General features: G+C 35.6%; 1 protein-coding gene across 1 annotated transcript in view; it reads left to right on the top strand.

The window, feature by feature from the left end:
* LOC311291562 (uncharacterized protein) overlaps positions 1–17,408 on the top strand; it is a 178,831-nt gene that overhangs the window by 10,174 nt on the left and 151,249 nt on the right. Inside the window, 11 exon segments of the mRNA XM_084410623.1 lie at positions 912–955; positions 1,090–1,153; positions 4,185–4,228; positions 4,363–4,426; positions 7,463–7,509; positions 7,644–7,707; positions 9,518–9,592; positions 11,745–11,782; positions 14,685–14,733; positions 15,156–16,779; positions 17,244–17,324. Of these exon segments, the coding sequence (XP_084266749.1) occupies positions 912–955; positions 1,090–1,153; positions 4,185–4,228; positions 4,363–4,426; positions 7,463–7,509; positions 7,644–7,707; positions 9,518–9,592; positions 11,745–11,782; positions 14,685–14,733; positions 15,156–16,779; positions 17,244–17,324 (2,194 nt within the window).

Here is a 17,408-nt window from a genome sequence, read left to right as displayed (position 1 = left end):
GTACGCTGGTGTTTATTCCAGTCTTTTAAAATAGTTGAATGAATGAATGCTCGCGAGGTTCCTGTAACAATGTTATATAGGCTAGGCTATCTAATCAATAACGTACACAGCGTAGAGGAGAATGACAGTCAACTACTTTGAATATTATAGCATTTTGGGCATAAACATGTAAATAGTGAAAAGATTGACATTGAAAAATGAACAGAATGATTAAAATATTTAATCCAAATAAATAAATGTCCATGGTTTGTACTGATGTTATTCATCTGTTCTCATACACTTCAGCGTCGCGGTCACTAGTTTAGATGAACACTGACACTGGTGAAATAATGGCGTATTTTTAACACCCGCTGCTTTCTCAGATCGGCTTGGGTTGGATTAAAACTTCATGTTCCCATAAGTTTGGAAAATTCTGCACACAGTAAACATCAGAATATATCTTCTCCTGTCAATAAAAATTGCCAATTTTTTTAATCTTATTGTTACACTCATTTTAGGTTGCGTTTGTTCAACTCATTGACCACATAGGCTACAGTGAAAGTAAACATAACCGGAAATAAGTGAGATGTATTTCCAAACGGAAGTGCGTCATCTGGACCATTACAAAGAGAAAACCACTAAAATAAAAACAGCTTTAGTTAAGTATTAATTAGACTACTGAGTGCACATGCAAAACTAAAATTCCAATCAGTGTGTGTTTTCAAACAACGATGGTCATTTATCCACCCGTGTGTGCTGTCGCCTTTCATCAAAATTTCTGATCCAACATACTTTAAACACTGAAAGTCAGTCTCAACCAAGATAATATTTTGGATGAAAACTCAGCATTGTATCAATGTTACCTTGCTATCTGGGATTGTACTTGACATTATTCCAGCTGTTACTAGCTCTAACTAGTTCTTTTCAAGCAGGGCCAGACAGAAGGGAGAAACCCCGGTGGATCTCATCTTTGTCTGTAAGTGATGAGGAAATTCCTATAATATGTATTTGTTACAATGAGACCACTTTTGATTTTCAACTAATGTTGGGTGCATTTGTTTACTCCATGTTAATGAACTGCTAGACACTCATCATTCTCTCCTAATTAAGCGGCCCACTATCTCAGTGCTTGGGGAGCCTGATTCGACTGAAAGTCACCAGATAAGTCCCAAAGGTAGGCTTATATTCTGGCTGTTTAATATGAGAGCTCTACTTTGATTGATCTTGAAATAAATCACCAACACAAAACACTATAAGTTTAGATCCATAATTTAAAAGCTGATATATTAATCAGTGGTGATATAGTAAAAGTTTTTTTTTTTTAAACAGGTGTAATTTGAATCTTGAACGAGCAGTTCTCACATTGATGGTCATATTTATTTAGAGCTACTGAACCAGAAGTTATAATTTGGGTTTAGTTATTCAATGCAACAAAATACTGTAACTTCACCTTGGTTTAAAAGCATTGTCTGTTGTTTTGTCTATATAGTGCTGTTAAACCAGACTTTTCATCTCAGGGTGACTGACTGTATTATGTGATTAATCTATATTTAATGTATCATTTTGTATTGTGGGACTAAAGAATGTTTAAAAACATTTTTTTTTCTTTTTTCTTAACTATCCTAGTAAAATAGGGAATAGTTCTGCCCCTTAAATTACATGTTGTTTTTTATTTATCACTGCAACGAACATGTTTTATTATAACAGATGTTTACATATAGTCCACAAGATATAATATCTGCATTTACACAAATGAAGCAGTTCAAAAGTTTGCAAACACTTAATTGATTCTCGGTATGGTGTCATATAGATGATCCATGACTGTTTTTATGATAAGTCCCATGTTTGTCCTGAGCAGTTCTGTTCTTCAGAAACATCCTCCAGGTCCAGCACATTCTTTGGGTTTCCAGCATCTTCTGCATATTTAAACCCTTTTTCCAACAGTGACTGTAAGATTTTTGAGATCCATCTTTTCACATTGATGACAACCGAGGGACTCGTATACAACTATTAAAAATGATGAAAACATTTACTGATGCTCCAGAAGAAAACACAATGCATTCAAATTCAGGGGGTGTAAACATTTTACAGGATGATTGGGGGGTAAATTGTTATTTCTTGTTGCAGGGCAGTGCTAAAAAAAGTCCTTTAAATAAAATAAGAACAATTTCCAATCATCCTGTTAAAAGGTTTACACCCACTGGCTCTTAATGGGTTGTGTTGCCTTGAGCATCAGTGAATGTTTGCAGCTTTAGATCATCCAGGTAACAACACACACTGTTAAGAATCAAGCATATGCAAACTTTTGAACTGGATCTTTTGTGTAAATTCAGTTATTATTATGTCTTGTGGTCTATGTTAACAAACATCATGTGACTTAAAATGTACATATATTTAAAGTTCCTCTCAAATTACGTTTGGTGCAATAAACAATCCTTAGTAGTTTATTTTTCTTGCAAGACAGAGAAAGTATTTTTAAAAAAAGCATTTTATTTAGTATTTAATATAATTTCATTATAAATCAAAGCAAATCATTCTGAATTTGCAAAATATTTTGTGTTTTTTTTTGCCAAAAACCTATTAATCATAATTTGAATTTCAGGTGTGACCAACCAACACTACAAAATAATGCTGTTTTCGAAATGTCCCCTAACGACTCAACATCATAATGTGATGTTGATTCAACACTGCCATTGATTAAATGTTAAAATTAGCAAAAAGAATCAATGGTAATGTTGTTGAATCAATGTTACAATGTGATGTTAGTTCAACATCATGTTTGCACGCTCAGTTAATGCTGACATTTTAACGTAAAAATAAGAAATATTACACTGCCATGTTGATTTTAAATCACTTTTGTTGAAACATTGAAAACAACATGTGCATTGTTCCTTTAAAAAAATAAAATAAAAAAACCCCTAAAATGTTGTCATATGGACTACTTGCACAACTACTTCCGCGTTCTAGTTAGTACATGTCAGGAGTTTCCGGTCAGAGTGTTCAGCGCACCTACAATGCAGATTATCACTATGTTTTATGGCTGCCAATTGATTAAAACAATGAATAATGATCTCTGTATTAATTATCTTGAGCCTGCTGAAATGTTCATATAAATTTTTTTTTTTTTTTTTTAACTGTGCATTCTGAATAATAAATAGGCTAAATATATTTATCCACTAAGCTGCAGCAGTCCTATATGCTCGTCTTCTCATTAACAGTTTTTTTCTCTTTCTGACATTTCATACCTGTTGGGTTTACAATTTTAATGAAATTGACTATTAAAAGGATTGCTTTTGTGTGCTGGTGTTTATTCCAGTCTTTTAAAATAGTTGAATGAATGAATGCTCGCGAGGTTCCTGTAACAATGTTATATAGGCTAGGCTATCTAATCAATAACGTACACAGCGTAGAGGAGAATGACAGTCAACTACTTTGAATATTATAGCATTTTGGGCATAAACATGTAAATAGTGAAAAGATTGACATTGAAAAATGAACAAAATGATTAAAATATTTAATCCAAATAAATAAATGTCCATGGTTTGTACTGATGTTATTCATCTGTTCTCATACACTTCATCGTCGCGGTCACTAGTTTAGATGAACACTGACACTGGTGAAATAATGGCGTATTTTTAACACCCGCTGCTTTCTCAGATCGGCTTGGGTTGGATTAAAACTTCATGTTCCCATAAGTTTGGAAAATTCTGCACACAGTAAACATCAGAATATACCTTCTCCTGTCAATAAAAATTGCCAATTTTTTTATCTTATTGTTACACTCATTTTAGGTGGTGTTTGTTCAACTCATTGACCACATAGGCTACAGTGAAAGTAAACATAACCGGAAATAAGTGAGATGTATTTCCAAACGGAAGTGCGTCATCTGGACCATTACAAAGAGAAAACCACTAAAATAAAAACAGCTTTAGTTAAGTATTAATTAGACTACTGAGTGCACATGCAAAACTAAAATTCCAATCAGTGTGTGTTTTCAAACAACGATGGTCATTTATCCACCCGTGTGTGCTGTCGCCTTTCATCAAAATTTCTGATCCAACATACTTTAAACACTGAAAGTCAGTCTCAACCAAGATAATATTTTGGATGAAAACTCAGCATTGTATCAATGTTACCTTGCTATCTGGGATTGTACTTGACATTATTCCAGCTGTTACGAGCTCTAACTAGTTCTTTTCAAGCAGGGCCAGACAGAAGGGAGAAACCCCGGTGGATCTCATCTTTGTCTGTAAGTGATGAGGAAATTCCTATAATATGTATTTGTTACAATGAGACCACTTTTGATTTTCAACTAATGTTGGGTGCATTTGTTTACTCCATGTTAATGAACTGCTAGACACTCATCATTCTCTCCTAATTAAGCGGCCCACTATCTCAGTGCTTGGGGAGCCTGATTCGACTGAAAGTCACCAGATAAGTCCCAAAGGTAGGCTTATATTCTGGCTGTTTAATATGAGAGCTCTACTTTGATTGATCTTGAAATAAATCACCAACACAAAACACTATAAGTTTAGATCCATAATTTAAAAGCTGATATATTAATCAGTGGTGATATAGTAAAAGGTTTTTTTTTTTAAACAGGTGTAATTTGAATCTTGAACGAGCAGTTCTCACATTGATGGTCATATTTATTTAGAGCTACTGAACCAGAAGTTATAATTTGGGTTTAGTTATTAAATGCAACAAAATACTGTAACTTCACCTTGGTTTAAAAGCATTGTCTGTTGTTTTGTCTATATAGTGCTGTTAAACCAGACTTTTCATCTCAGGGTGACTGACTGTATTATGTGATTATTCTATATTTAATGTATCATTTTGTATTGTGGGACTAAAGAATGTTTAAAAACATTTTTTTTTCTTTTTTCTTAACTATCCTAGTAAAATAGGGAATAGTTCTGCCCCTTAAATTACATGTTGTTTTTTATTTATCACTGCAACGAACATGTTTTATTATAACAGATGTTTACATATAGTCCACAAGATATAATATCTGCATTTACACAAATGAAGCAGTTCAAAAGTTTGCAAACACTTAATTGATTCTCGGTATGGTGTCATATAGATGATCCATGACTGTTTTTATGATAAGTCCTATGTTTGTCCTGAGCAGTTCTGTTCTTCAGAAACATCCTCCAGGTCCAGCACATTCTTTGGGTTTCCAGCATCTTCTGCATATTTAAACCCTTTTTCCAACAGTGACTGTAAGATTTTTGAGATCCATCTTTTCACATTGATGACAACCGAGGGACTCGTATACAACTATTAAAAATGATGAAAACATTTACTGATGCTCCAGAAGAAAACACAATGCATTCAAATTCAGGGGGTGTAAACATTTTACAGGATGATTGGGGGGTAAATTGTTATTTCTTGTTGCAGGGCAGTGCTAAAAAAAGTCCTTTAAATAAAATAAGAACAATTTCCAATCATCCTGTTAAAAGGTTTACACCCACTGGCTCTTAATGGGTTGTGTTGCCTTGAGCATCAGTGAATGTTTGCAGCTTTAGATCATCCAGGTAACAACACACACTGTTAAGAATCAAGCAGATGTAAACTTTTGAACTGGATCTTTTGTGTAAATTCAGTTATTATTATGTCTTGTGGTCTATGTTAACAAACATCATGTGACTTAAAATGTACATATATTTAAAGTTCCTCTCAAATTACGTTTGGTGCAATAAACAATCCTTAGTAGTTTATTTTTCTTGCAAGACAGAGAAAGTATTTTTAAAAAAAGCATTTTATTTAGTATTTAATATAATTTCATTATAAATCAAAGCAAATCATTCTGAATTTGCAAAATATTTTGTGTTTTTTTTTGCCAAAAACCTATTAATCATAATTTGAATTTCAGGTGTGACCAACCAACACTACAAAATAATGCTGTTTTCGAAATGTCCCCTAACGACTCAACATCATAATGTGATGTTGATTCAACACTGCCATTGATTCAATGTTAAAATTAGCAAAAAGAATCAATGGTAATGTTGTTGAATCAATGTTACAATGTGATGTTAGTTCAACATCATGTTTGCACGCTCAGTTAATGCTGACATTTTAACGTAAAAATAAGAAATATTACACTGCCATGTTGATTTTAAATCACTTTTGTTGAAACATTGAAAACAACATGTGCATTGTTCCTTTAAAAAAATAAAATAAAAAAAAAACCTAAAATGTTGTCATATTACTTGTGGCATACTTGCACAACTACTTCCGCGTTCTAGTTAGTACATGTCAGGAGTTTCCGGTCAGAGTGTTCAGCGCACCTACAATGCAGATTATCACTATGTTTTATGGCTGCCAATTGATTAAAACAATGAATAATGATCTCTGTATTAATTATCTTGAGCCTGCTGAAATGTTCATATAAACATTTTTTTTTTTTTTTTACTGTGCGTTCTGAATAATAAATAGGCTAAATATATTTATCCACTAAGCTGCAGCAGTCCTATATGCTCGTCTTCTCATTAACAGTTTTTTTCTCTTTCTGACATTTCATACCTGTTGGGTTTACAATTTTAATGAAATTGACTATTAAAAGGATTGCTTTTGTACGCTGGTGTTTATTCCAGTCTTTTAAAATAGTTGAATGAATGAATGCTCGCGAGGTTCCTGTAACAATGTTATATAGGCTAGGCTATCTAATCAATAACGTACACAGCGTAGAGGAGAATGACAGTCAACTACTTTGAATATTATAGCATTTTGGGCATAAACATGTAAATAGTGAAAAGATTGACATTGAAAAATGAACAGAATGATTAAAATATTTAATCCAAATAAATAAATGTCCATGGTTTGTACTGATGTTATTCATCTGTTCTCATACACTTCAGCGTCGCGGTCACTAGTTTAGATGAACACTGACACTGGTGAAATAATGGCGTATTTTTAACACCCGCTGCTTTCTCAGATCGGCTTGGGTTGGATTAAAATTTCATGTTCCCATAAATGTGGAAAATTCTGCACACAGTAAACATCAGAATATATCTTCTCCTGTCAATAAAAATTGCCAAATTTTTTTATCTTATTGTTACACTCATTTTAGGTGGTGTTTGTTCAACTCATTGACCACATAGGCTACAGTGAAAGTAAACATAACCGGAAATAAGTGAGATGTATTTCCAAACGGAAGTGCGTCATCTGGACCATTACAAAGAGAAAACCACTAAAATAAAAACAGCTTTAGTTAAGTATTAATTAGACTACTGAGTGCACATGCAAAACTAAAATTCCAATCAGTGTGTGTTTTCAAACAACGATGGTCATTTATCCACCCGTGTGTGCTGTCGCCTTTCATCAAAATTTCTGATCCAACATACTTTAAACACTGAAAGTCAGTCTCAACCAAGATAATATTTTGGATGAAAACTCAGCATTGTATCAATGTTACCTTGCTATCTGGGATTGTACTTGACATTATTCCAGCTGTTACGAGCTCTAACTAGTTCTTTTCAAGCAGGGCCAGACAGAAGGGAGAAACCCCGGTGGATCTCATCTTTGTCTGTAAGTGATGAGGAAATTCCTATAATATGTATTTGTTACAATGAGACCACTTTTGATTTTCAACTAATGTTGGGTGCATTTGTTTACTCCATGTTAATGAACTGCTAGACACTCATCATTCTCTCCTAATTAAGCGGCCCACTATCTCAGTGCTTGGGGAGCCTGATTGGACTGAAAGTCACCAGATAAGTCCCAAAGGTATAGCTTATATTCTGGCTGTTTAATATGAGAGCTCTACTTTGATTGATCTTGAAATAAATCACCAACACAAAACACTATAAGTTTAGATCCATAATTTAAAAGCTGATATATTAATCAGTGGTGATATAGTAAAAGTTTTTTTTTTTTAAACAGGTGTAATTTGAATCTTGAACGAGCAGTTCTCACATTGATGGTCATATTTATTTAGAGCTACTGAACCAGAAGTTATAATTTGGGTTTAGTTATTCAATGCAACAAAATACTGTAACTTCACCTTGGTTTAAAAGCATTGTCTGTTGTTTTGTCTATATAGTGCTGTTAAACCAGACTTTTCATCTCAGGGTGACTGACTGTATTATGTGATTATTCTATATTTAATGTATCATTTTGTATTGTGAATTATTTTGGATGAAAACTCAGCATTGTATCAATGTTACCTTGCTATCTGGGATTGTACTTGACATTATTCCACTTCTTTTGAACTATCTATTCATCAAAGTAAAAAAAAAAAAAATAGATTAAAAAAATAATAATAATTGTAGGCCTACACAACTGTTTTCAACATTGATAATCATAAATGTTAGTTGAGCATCAAATCATCATATTAGAATGATTTCTGAAGGATCATGTGATGAAGACTGGACAAAATGATGCTGAAAATTCAGCTTTAATCACAAAAATAAATTGTTTTATTGTATTATTTTTTTTAATTGTAATAATATTTCATAATATTGCGTGCGTGCCAGGTTTTCTATCCCGGTGGGATAGAAAATTCAACCTGAATGCACACAGACTCATGGGGACTCGTGTCACAGTGGGGACCTAAATTGAGGTCCCCATGGGTAAACAAGCTTATAAATCATACAAAATGAGTTTTTTTGGAAATGTAAAAATGCAGAAAGTTTCCTGTGATGGGTAGGTTTAGGGGTAGGGTTAGTGTAAGGAGATAGAATATACAGTTTGTGCAGTATAAAAACCATTAAGTCTATGGAGAGTCCCCACAAAGATAGTGAACCAGACGTGTGTGTGTGTGTGTGTGTGTGTTTGGGTAGCATGTGTATGCATGTATCTACACATGCACAGGTCCAAGGGCTCGATGTTTGCAAGCACACATGCACATATGTGTACATGAACATCATGAACATAATGATCATGCTCCTGAAAACTAAATGTTTCTCTTATTTTCAGTCTCTCCCATTCACATTCAATGGCCGTCCATTTTTGACCAGGAACACCACAAGTATAACTTTGTGGTATTTTGTACAAAATAAAAGTTTTTCAAAACAAACTTCCTGGTGAAACATTAAAGTAGACTAGTGTGATCAACAGTGCAAATATTTATCATGTTATTTCATATTTAATATATTTCAATATATTCAAAATTTTTCATAAATAATGCTTTTTTTACTCAAAAAATTAGATGCCTACTCAGATAAATGAGGCCTACGATTAATCAGATGCAAATAGAAATACAAAACTAGTCCTAATTGAAAGAAAACAAGTTGACAAAAAGATTGAATCCAAGATTGGGTGATAATATAGGATAACAAGTGATTTATAAGCAATTTTTTATAGGCTGGTCATTTTTTGACCGGGAACATCACAAGTGTTATAGGGTTTTGAACACAACCTGAGGGTTGAGAGCAACTGTTTTAGGTAAAAAAACTTAATTCATTTATAGCTCCCACAATGACGCTTGATATCCTACTGATTGAACTCAAAAGCTGAATTTGCTGTAACTTGACACTTTTCACTGCTGTTCTCAGTCCAGCTGACCTGTGTGTGAGTCTTACATCCTTTTTCTCAGAAAATATCATGCTGTGGTCAGATTCAGATGATGAGCTATTGATGGCAGAAGGCTGTTGGAGACCAATCTTAGAGGGTAAGTTTAAGAGGTTATGGACTATTTACCTTACACAACTGTAAGACAATTCACGTAAATATGATAATATCCCATAGAAGAAAGCATGTGCTTCTTCTGTTTCAGAAAGATAATTGACCATTATAGATATATTAAAGGGATAGTTCGCCCAAAAATGATATTTAATCCATGATTTATTCACCCTCAAGCCGTTCGAGATGCATATGTCAATCTTTTTTCAGACAAACACATTTTCAGTTATTTTAGAAAATGTCTTAGATCTTTCAGTGGTTATAATGTGAAGCAATGGGGTTCAGCTGCTTCAAGACCGAAAATGTGCATGCATCCTTCACAAAAGTAATCCATCCGGCTCCAGGGGGATAAACGAAGGCCTTCTGAGGGTAATCCGTGCGGTTTTGTCGTAAAAATATACATATATAAAACTTTATAAACGAAAATAACTGGCTTCCGGTGGCGGTCGGCGCGCGTTCATGGAGATGGAAGCGTCGTGACGTAGAACGAACGTAGAGTTTTGTTTTGCTCTGCTCTCTGGCTGCGCTGTCACGTTCGTTCTACGTCACGACGCTTCCATCTCCATGAACGCGCGCCGACCGCCACCGGAAGCCAGTTATTTTCGTTTACAAAGTTTTAAATATGTATATTTTTACGACAAAACCGCACGGATTACCCTCAGAAGGCCTTCGTTTATCCCCCTGGAGCCGGATGAGGGTGAGTAAATCATGGCTTAAATATCATTTTTTGGCGAACTATCCCTTTAAATCATATCAGTATAGATATACACTCACCTAAAGGATTATTAGGAACACCATACTAATACTGTGTTTGACCCCCTTTCGCCTTCAGAACTGCCTTAATTCTACGTGGCATTGATTCAACAAGGTGCTGAAAGCATTCTTTAGAAATGTTGGCCCATATTGATAGGATAGCATCTTGCAGTTGATGGAGATTTGTGGGATGCACATCCAGGGCACGAAGCTCCCGTTCCACCACATCCCAAAGATGCTCTATTGGGTTGAGATCTGGTGACTGTGGGGGCCATTTTAGTACAGTGAACTCATTGTCATGTTCAAGAAACCAATTTGAAATGATTCGAGCTTTGTGACATGGTGCATTATCCTGCTGGAAGTAGCCATCAGAGGATGGGTACATGGTGGTCATAAAGGGATGGACATGGTCAGAAACAATGCTCAGGTAGGCCGTGGCATTTAAACGATGCCCAATTGGCACTAAGGGGCCTAAAGTGTGCCAAGAAAACATCCCCCACACCATTACACCACCACCACCAGCCTGCACAGTGGTAACAAGGCATGATGGATCCATGTTCTCATTCTGTTTACGCCAAATTCTGACTCTACCATCTGAATGTCTCAACAGAAATCGAGACTCATCAGACCAGGCAACATTTTTCCAGTCTTCAACTGTCCAATTTTGGTGAGCTCGTGCAAATTGTAGCCTCTTTTTCCTATTTGTAGTGGAGATGAGTGGTACCCGGTGGGGTCTTCTGCTGTTGTAGCCCATCCGCCTCAAGGTTGTGCGTGTTGTGGCTTCACAAATGCTTTGCTGCATACCTCGGTTGTAACGAGTGTTTATTTCAGTCAAAGTTGCTCTTCTATCAGCTTGAATCAGTCGGCCCATTCTCCTCTGACCTCTAGCATCAACAAGGCATTTTCGCCCACAGGACTGCCGCATACTGGATGTTTTTCCCTTTTCACACCATTCTTTGTAAACCCTAGAAATGGTTGTGCGTGAAAATCCCAGTAACTGAGCAGATTGTGAAATACTCAGACCGGCCCGTCTGGCACCAACAACCATGCCACGCTCAAAATTGCTTAAATCACCTTTCTTTCCCATTCTGACATTCAGTTTGGAGTTCAGGAGATTGTCTTGACCAGGACCACACCCCTAAATGCATTGAAGCAACTGCCATGTGATTGGTTGATTAGATAATTGCATTAATGAGAAATTGAACAGGTGTTCCTAATAATCCTTTAGGTGAGTGTATATCATAATAGAGTAAATGACAGAATTTTAATTTCTGGGTGAACTATTCCTTTAAGCTCATTTCAGACTTTCTGCTAAATCCATATTAGATTTGTCTTCATACTGCTTTATAATTCATCCTTAGTCCATCTGACATTTAATTGTTTTCAAGGTGGGCTATCCAGATCGGTGTCACTCATGTACTCTGATGTAAGTAAAAAGGGATTTTATGTTGTATGTTTGGTGTAATGACACGATAATACACTGAGGCCATAAGGTGTCTTTATTTTTAACCAGTGTTTTGTGTGTACAGTAGCTCTGTCTTTTGAAACGACAACTGTCACAAATGTGGGCATATCGATGCTGGAAATTTATTTGGACAGTACTGATGGAAAAACTGATATAATTTAACAAATAACTATAAAAATCTGAAATCTTTTAATCAACATATTAAATTTGTCTTCTGTTGAAAAAAGTACACTTCTACTTGTATTTCTCCCTTTGACATTTTATAAAGTTGTCTGACAGTCTCTTAAATCAGCTTGGAGACATTTTTTGGCCCATTCTTTCATACAGAATATTTTTAACTGTGATATTGTAGAGTTTCTTAAATGTATGGCCCACCTGAAAGTCCTCCCACAGCAGTTCAGTTGGATTGATATCTGGGGCCTTATGTATAAAACCTGCAGTATATTTCATACTAAAAGCAAAACGCTTTCAGCAGATCAGATTTATGCAATTTTGCCTATAAGGTAAACACACATTTTAGGATGGTTTAGGTTATTTTGAATGGAAACTGATTGGAAGTGTAGCCTAAATAATTGTCTAACTCAGCGCGTCACTGACAAAACATTTAGAAAATAAAACATATAGGTCTATATCTTACCGTTTTCTTCAAATTCTATCCTTCAAATACAATAGTATTTTTTATAATATTGGGAAGACCCGAAACTGGTTATCATTATGCTAGGCACTATCTATCTGTGCCTGACACCAACAACACCTGCGTCCCGCAGAGTTTTTAAAGCCTACTTTCATCAGACTTATTCAAAATGGACCGTTTGATCAGCGAGCGAGTCCTTCAGTGTCTGTAATTATACTGTCTTTATTGCCAAGCCATCTGCAGAGTAGACGGAGTAAGTGCGCATTAGGCCTATTGATCATTATTCACGTGAAAATATATATTTTTGAACACCAGTTCTGCTATTTAGAACACAATTCAAAGCGGAATTATCATGCGCCAAGCGATCCTCGCTGTAGTTAAAACATTAAGCATTCCACAGAAAAGGTGTTCAAAAGCAGCGTATCTACTACAAATATTTATATTTAAATTCATATAAAAATATGAATAAATTATTAAAATATAACTTTGCGATAATGATTTAACGAAATGTCAGTGAAAATTTCAGGGCATATTTAATCTAAATGTGTATATCAGATGTAAAACAGTTTAAATCAATCTGTTTACTTCATTACTTTGCCCACTCCAGTAAAAGAGTGAGTATACACGGTCTAGAGTCCGTACGGTGCGCACATAGGCTATGCCTAGGTTATTTTTTATAAATCCCGATATGTGTGTGGAAAATTGCGTACGCTTATAAATCAGGTCCCTGGACTTTGACTTGGCATACACTTTCTTTTCTTTGGAGCCATTCCTTGCATGTTTTGGGTCTTGTTGAAAAGTCTACTTTCTGCTTTTATTTTGAAAACCATGTCCCTGCATGGACATTTTTCAGAGGTCTAATGATTTATTATTCCAGATATTTGGAAAAAATCTATTATTATACCGATTCAAAAAATACCTAGTCCTCAAGAGTATAACGACAGTCGCCTTAACCTGCATTGTGATGAAGTGTTTGGAGAGGATCATAGTTAGGACCATCTTGATCCTTATCAGTTTGCCTACCAAATCAACAGGAGCACTGATGATGCTATCCTTACTGTGGTGCATCATGCTTTAAAACATCTGGATCCTAGAGGATCCTAAGGCTCAAGCCAGGTTGTTCTTTCTTGATTTGAGCTCTACTTTTAACTCTGCTTACTTTGTTACATGGAGTTAAGAACACAGTCTTGTAAATAATGTTAGAAAAACAGAGGAAATGATTTTTAGGCAACCACTCATCAATCATGAATGATTAACAACGAGCCAATTAGATAGGTTACTTCGTACAATACATAGGTTTGCTTATTGATGATAAACTTTCATGTGAGGTGCATGTGAATAATCTGTCGAAAGGCGCAACAAAAAAAAGTTGCGTTATGTTATGCTTGCCCCCCTCTTTTCTGCATGCTCATAGTTTCAGAGGTCCTGTTCCTCATGTGGAATATTTGTTCTCATGTAGGCTTCATCCTTAATTGCTTAGCTTCCATTTAGACCAATTACATGATTTTGTTAACTGGTAATCCCAAATCTAATTTTAGGCACTTCAGTTATAATTACATTATTACAGTTAAATTATTTAATTCTAAGGCATTCTGTCTGTTAATATCTGTGAAATGCCACTTCATCTCTATGACCTAATATGTTGGAAAAACACTGCACTTTCCACAAGTGTATTTCACATCACTTTACTTCCGATTTCACATCATGTGTTTTCATATCTACAGATTGGAAATGGAAGAAAGGTCATATAACACTGTACAATTCTTGTACTTTTTCTGCTTAACATGTTCATAAAATCTGATTTCATGTTTTTTAATTCCATAAACCACCTACCAGTCTGCAAAAAGATTTTAGAAGAATAATTTTAAAGCAAAAACATACCAATAAATAGTATGGGAAGAGAATTTGTAGTTGTAGTTGTATAAATTTGAAATGTGAGTTTATACAGTGACACCGAACTCGTATATACCAGAGGAGCCTGTGATCTATTGACAACATGTTTTAGAGTTTAAATCTTGAGTTGACAAAACACAAAGTGATATAGTTTATATTTGAAAAAACAATAACTTATCATTCTTTATAAATGGAAATATAATTTAATATTAAGATTTAATTTTGTAGAATATTTTATTAGTAAGTATAATGTAATGTTTTGTTATTTTATGGTGATTCCATGTGACAAGCTTTTAATCAATCTCAAGCTCATTTAATGAACTGGGTTTCCTGCAGGATAGTCCCTACTGCTTTCCAACTCCAAGCAGCCTGTTTGAGTCTGAAGGTAGGCCCATATTTCGATTTACAAATTAGAACACTGCTCCGATAAAAAAATAAATAATAATTGTAAAACAAAAATAGTACTATTGGATGACCAATTGAAGAACACCCAAAGGCTCTGTTCACATTAGTGACTGTTGTGTATTGGGAGAGAATATGCTCCTGTATGTTTTCAGTTACTGGTACAGCTTATTATTATTTACAGCATTCTTTAGAGTTTAGAGAATCTCATCAAAACACAAAATGAAATAGTTTATTGTTTTTTTTTTTATAATATTTTAATGATTTTACAATATTTTGTTTAAACAGTAGGTATAGTGCAATTGTAAGTTGTTTTCTGTTGATTGAGAGTTGATTACTGTTTATGCTATGTTGTTGATTAAATGTTTATACAATTTGTTGTTTAATCAACTGGTTTTCTTTTAGAATCTCAAAGGACTTTACATAAATATAAGCTGTCAATCATACAGAAGTATGAGAGTGAATGGAGCTTCCTGTCTGGTAAAGAAGAGTCATTGTTTGTCCTGTATACTGAACCAGTGATCATTCAGAAGAAGAAAAAAGGCAGCTTTAAGAACATCAGCGTTGATATGTTATTTCAGTCAGGCGGTTTAATGACCGTTATTCTCCAAGGCGCCTCTGGCAGTGGCAAATCCTTAATAGCACAGAAGATCATGTTGGACTGGGCATCTGAAAGGTTTTACTCTAGACGTTTTGCTCTAGTTTTCTATCTGAGGTGTGAAGAGCTGATGTGTATTTCTGAGGAGATGAACTTAATTGAGCTGTTGAGCTGCAGCTGCAGTTTAACATCTGATCAGATCTCACAGATGTTACAGCAGTCATCAGAGGAGGTGCTTTTCATCATTGATGGATTTGATGAGCTGAGACTCACAGAGGACATTTATGACATGTCACCAAACACTGATCCGCTTCAGAAAGCCCCACCTGAGGTCATTCTTTGTGGCCTAATGAGAAGGTACCTCATCCCTGAGTCCATACTGCTGGTCACCACCAGAACTAAGAACCCTGTGAACAAGATGCTAAAAGTACAACAGTGTTTCTCTGAGATCATGGGCTTTTCTTCAAGTCAGGTGGACGGGTACTTCCAGAAGTTCTTCAGGAAAGAGTTTGACTGTGTGAGAGCAAATGAAACCCTCCTCACTGCCTGTTCCAAACCTGTTATCTGCTGGATCATCAGTGAGATGTTCAGAGTTGGTGCAAATGTAACAAGGGGACTGGAAACCACCACCTCCATCTACGTTGACTTTGTGTCCACTCTACTGGAGCATCACTGCCAGGGTTTGAGTCAGTCCGTCCCGACCCTGCTGAGGAGTCTGGGTCAGCTGGCAGTGAGAGGGATGCTGGAACATCAGGTCTTTTTTAATGAGAAAAGTGTTCATGAAATGGTTTCAGACCCTGATGGCAGTCCATTCCTGTGCAAGTTCCTCATTAAGAGAAGAATCCACCAGGAGACGATGGTCAAATTTATGCATCTCCGCTTTCAGGAGTTCTTCACCGCTCTGTACTATGTCCTTCTGGATGAAGAAGAGTCCCAGAGGAAAGTGAGAGAGCTGCTTCACACTGTAGAGAGAGGATGGACTCTGTCCTGTTGGTCTGATAGAGACTTTTCAATGACAGATGCAGAAATTAGACATTCAGAGTGGCTGCAGCCTGTGATTCTGTTCCTCTGTGGTCTCTGTAAGAAAGAGTGGATCCCCTCATTCTTTGAAAAGCACAACATGGCCGTCTCTATCAACACAGAATCACAGATTAAGGAATGGCTCAATCAGTGCTCACAGAGTTATCAAAATGAACACATGCTGTTCATTCTCCATTGTCTCTATGAGCTCCATGAGAAAAGCTTCGTTGGGAAAGTTTTGGAAGGTTTGATTTTGATAGATCTGTCAAATATTCCACTGAAAAGGACAGACTGTTGGGTGTTGAAGAACTGTTTACAGTGCTGTGAACACATCAGAAACCTGAAACTCCATGTAACATCTGATGATCTGAAGATGCTTCAGCCTGAACTGTACCGCTGTAAAGAGCTGTGGTGAGCGAAACTTTGAGCCTTTTCTGACACGTCATCAACACATGACATTTTACAGCATTCACATTTTATTTACAGCAATTTCAATACATTCACTTCTCTTGGAGCTCTAAATGTAAATTGTATCTGTTTCAATACTTATGCAATATCACACAAGCAAGAGTGCTGTAGTGCTGAATATGAGCAGCTGTGATTCAGCCTCGAGTGTAATCTGATATTCAGTATTACAGCAGTCATTATTGTGTGATATTGTTTTGATTTTTACCACACACTGCTTACTCCACAGTCACTGAGAATCACTTTTCTGAACCAGACCGGAGTGAGAGAAAATGTTGAGTCCAAAAATTCTAAAATGTAAAAAAATATTCTGTAGGCAAATTTGTCGTCGCTGTTTAAAAATGCTCCCATACTTTTGTCTGAAACACTGCAAACACACACTGATATACTGTCTTTTTTTACTTTCAAAGGTTGATGATGGATCACATTCCAGATGATGTTGTTGGTTTGATCTCAGCTGCTGGTAAAGGGAAGATTCTGCATAAACTCAAGTAATGAATAATTCATTTTAGAATAAAATTTTACTCATTGCCATATTCAGTTGTTCTGTATATTTAGTCAAGGTTATGTCACTC

Source organism: Rutilus rutilus (assembly GCF_951802725.1).
Source record: "Rutilus rutilus genome assembly, chromosome: 6".
Taxonomy (NCBI): domain Eukaryota; kingdom Metazoa; phylum Chordata; class Actinopteri; order Cypriniformes; family Leuciscidae; genus Rutilus; species Rutilus rutilus.
The sequence above is the reverse complement of the archived record's forward strand: the minus strand, read 5'-3'. Positions and strand labels throughout refer to the sequence as shown.